The sequence below is a fragment of the Cynara cardunculus genome (genome assembly GCF_001531365.2).
Source record: "Cynara cardunculus var. scolymus isolate 2C chromosome LG 7, CcrdV1, whole genome shotgun sequence".
In the NCBI taxonomy this organism is placed as follows: domain Eukaryota; kingdom Viridiplantae; phylum Streptophyta; class Magnoliopsida; order Asterales; family Asteraceae; genus Cynara; species Cynara cardunculus.
Window position 1 is genome coordinate 13074847 of NC_037534.1, and position 3521 is coordinate 13078367.

Below are 3521 nucleotides of genomic sequence, written 5' to 3' on the forward strand. Positions count from 1 at the left end.
ATTGAACACTAGGTTTTACTTTTATCATTTATAATTGAAGAAGTTTATGAAGATGAATAATATGTCTTACATTCAACTGGAACAAACCAAGGCTCTTTAAGACACAAACTAAAGAGGGAAAAACAACTAATAATTACAAAAAGATTACAATGGGATTTTAAACCAACTACAAAAATACAAGGAGCCATCTCCTTGTCCTTTAAATCAGCAACAGTAGCCAGAAGTAGAGTAAGGAAGAAGCAGAAAGGTGAGCAGTTGGAAGAAATCAGATCTGGAAGATTTCACCAGACTGTTACAGTAGCAGTAAGGTGAGCAAAAACCACACTGTAGCATTATGATTTTCTTAACACTCCCCCTAAATCTGGATCAAGGGAGTTAGTGGATCCAAGCTTGGATAGAATTCTTTCGAATTGAGTGGAAGCAAAGAGATTTAGTAAATAAATCTGTAAGTTGGTTATTGGACCTTGGAAAGGCAGTCTTAGTGACCTTAGATTGGACCTGATCTCGGACAAAATGACAGTCCACTCAATATTTCTTGTCCTTTCATGAAACAATGTTGCAATATGCATGGCAACTTGATTGTAATAATATGAAGAGTGATGAGAACATTGCTTTTGATACTAAGTTCCTTTAATAAAGCCTTCAGCCACATCAATTCACAAGAGGCCAAGGCCCTGTATTCAGCTCAGGCACTTGATTTTACAGCAACAGTTTGCTTTTTAGTTTTCCATGTAACCAGGTTTCCACCTATTAACGTGCAGCAACCTGTTGTAGATTTTTTATTTTAGATGCTTGCCTGCCCAATGTGAATCACAATATCCTTCCACGCTTCTTCATGAGAATGCCTCGACCAACAGTCCCTTGAGACAATGAAGATGTCTTTTCACAATGTGAAGATGATGATTTGTTGGTGAATGCATAAACTGACTGACCAAAACTGACAGCAAAAGTGATATCAGGTCAAGATATGAGGTATATGAGTTTACCTACAAGATGTTGATGGAGAGAAGATTCAACATCTAATCTGAGCTTACTGTCAAGAGGAGACGAGACTTTCTTGCTCATCATTCCTACTTCATCTAGGAGATCCATAGGGTATCTTAATTGTGATCCATCTCAATTCCATGAAAAATCTAAGCATTCCTAAATTCTTAATTGCAAAGATTTGATGAAGGGCTATCTTCAGAGATTGTATCTTGGTAACGTCATCACCGATGATGATCAAGTCATCCACATACACAAGAACAAACAGTTCATTTCTTCTCGTTATAACGAAAAAGATGAATCTGCATTACTGCATTTGAATCCAGATGAGACTAGAACTGAACTCAACTTTGAATACCAAGATCTTGAGGATTGCTTAAGTCCATAAATAGCTTTTGTATAGTTTGCAAACCACAGAGAGTTATTCACATGGCATCATCAAATGATACTTCGAATATGGAATTCATAGGGATCAAATAGGAAAGGATAGTACGACGATAAGACACAGGTAGAGCACTACTTCTATTATCCCTAGGTGTAGCCGGTGTTGCCTGTAGGTCGTGATGTGCCTTACCCTACCTTCCCTAGAGAACTGAGAAGAGATAGAAGTCGCTTTTCTTTCCCACCCTGAGTATGGCCTGATAGGTAGCAGCCTCCCACAGGCTTTCTAGGCATAGGGCTAATAGCACAATGGCGGTGCAGCTAGGCTTTGTGGGGTCGAATGCGGTAGCTTCTGCGCCAGCAAGATAGGGCTCAGCCAAAGCAATACTGGGCCTGATGAGTTGACCATTCCTCCACCCCGCTTCATCCGTTCCCATTCGGGCAACACATAACCAAAAACATGTAGCTTGAGAACGGCAATGAATAGATCTTTGTGTGTGCTTTTCTTGAGGATGCCCAGATAGAAGTTTCATGTACACATCTTCTTCTAGGTCTCCATGCAAAAAATCATTTTTGACATCCATCTGACATAATTGTTATCCAAAATTCACAGCAACAGACCAGTGGATGGAGTTATTGGTTTTGAAAAATTTACTTGCTATTGAAGCTTATTGGAGAGAAGGCTTATTGTGGCTTAATCTATTTGCCTTCTTTATCTTTCCACCTTGAGGACAAGGTGGAAGTTTGGGGGGCGAGTATTGTTATACTCAAGTGATGGATGTACAAGTAGTTATTTCCCAGGGTTTTAGTATAAATAAGAGGCATGAGGGTTTAGGAGGAGTATTCTGTTTTGTAAACACCTTTTTTTGGTGCGAGTCCCGTGGAGAGATTATGGCCTCTCAAAAGCTAGAAAATCCCTTGTAAGCATTCGATTAGTGAGAAGAATTCGGTTTCCTTTGGATTCAATCTTTCGACTTTCCCAGTTTACATCAGTGTTGCACTAAAATTTGTTTTTGCCATAGATTATGGCTGCTATATAATTGGACATTCCTAGCATCAATGCGGTGAAATTGGAATGACACATTCCTTTGACCAAATTCCGTTTGTTTATTTGGTTGGTTGTCAAAGTGAAAGAGGACACCCAATATGATATTCTAGTGGGTGAAAGTGCATCAGTTGACCATCTGTCAAATGCTTGAAGAACATTTCAATCATGCAAAAATAGAGAAGTGGTGTCTGATAAATCTTGTAGACCAAAGCAGTTAATCAACAAGACTTGGAATGATGACTTAGGGAACTAGTTAATTTATGCTTACCAAAATTCTCCCAACGCAAAACATTGCAATTAGAAGGGATATCAACATCACTGAGTGCATAAAAAATAGTATTCATGTTAGGCTGCAGATTCTTGAAGTTTATATCTTTTTCGTATTGATGTATTTAAGTTATGCATTCAGTGCATGTAACTAAAAAAAAATCAGCATTAGAAAGAATTGTTAAGAACGAACTTATCATATCGGTCTCTGATCTTTTTCAAGAACTTGCCATTATCTTCCTCAGCAACATTAAACAGTTTGTTGATGAAGCATTGGTTCTCTTTCATGCCAAAGCTTCTGAGATCAACCTGTTTGTGTCGTGCCTTCTCTTCGCCTTCAGTTTGTTGGTTTTCACTGTCATCTAGAAAATAAGATTCCATAATAGTGGTTCGTAAACGATCAAACGTGGGTAGTTTCTCTAAAGCTGCCCATTTCAGAGCTTCTTCGTCTTGTTCAGCATGACTGTTGCTTCTACTATGATTTGCAGTAACAAACACTTCTTCGAAGCTCCAACTATGGCTTCTACTTCGCTTTCCGATACTTTTTGACTTCTCTATCTCCATATCTACCTAAAAGTTTGAGTATTAGCTATTAAAAAGACTAGGAGATAGTAGGATTGTAAACAAAGCTCTATATATAGCTATTACTATGCTGCTTAAGATTAGTGAAATAAGCCAGTATTATGTAGGATCAAGTATAGTTCTTATTCACTGTTTAGTTCTTGCTAGACTTTGCCGGCTTTTAATCATTATAATAAATAAAAGTATGTATTATTTTTCTTTTGACTTTGTCTCAGATCAAGTTTTGTTGGATCTGTTTAAACTGTAACAACAACATCCT

At 37.9% G+C, this 3521-nt stretch overlaps 1 protein-coding gene across 1 annotated transcript in view; it reads right to left on the reverse strand.

The window, feature by feature from the left end:
• Positions 1-3244, reverse strand: part of LOC112515199 (ABC transporter G family member 29-like) — an 18645-nt gene extending 15401 nt beyond the window's left edge. The window contains exon 1 of the mRNA XM_025121870.1: positions 2874-3244. Within this exon, the coding sequence (XP_024977638.1) occupies positions 2874-3244 (371 nt within the window). The remainder of the gene's footprint in view (positions 1-2873) is intronic.
• Between the last annotated feature and the right edge of the window lie 277 nt (positions 3245-3521).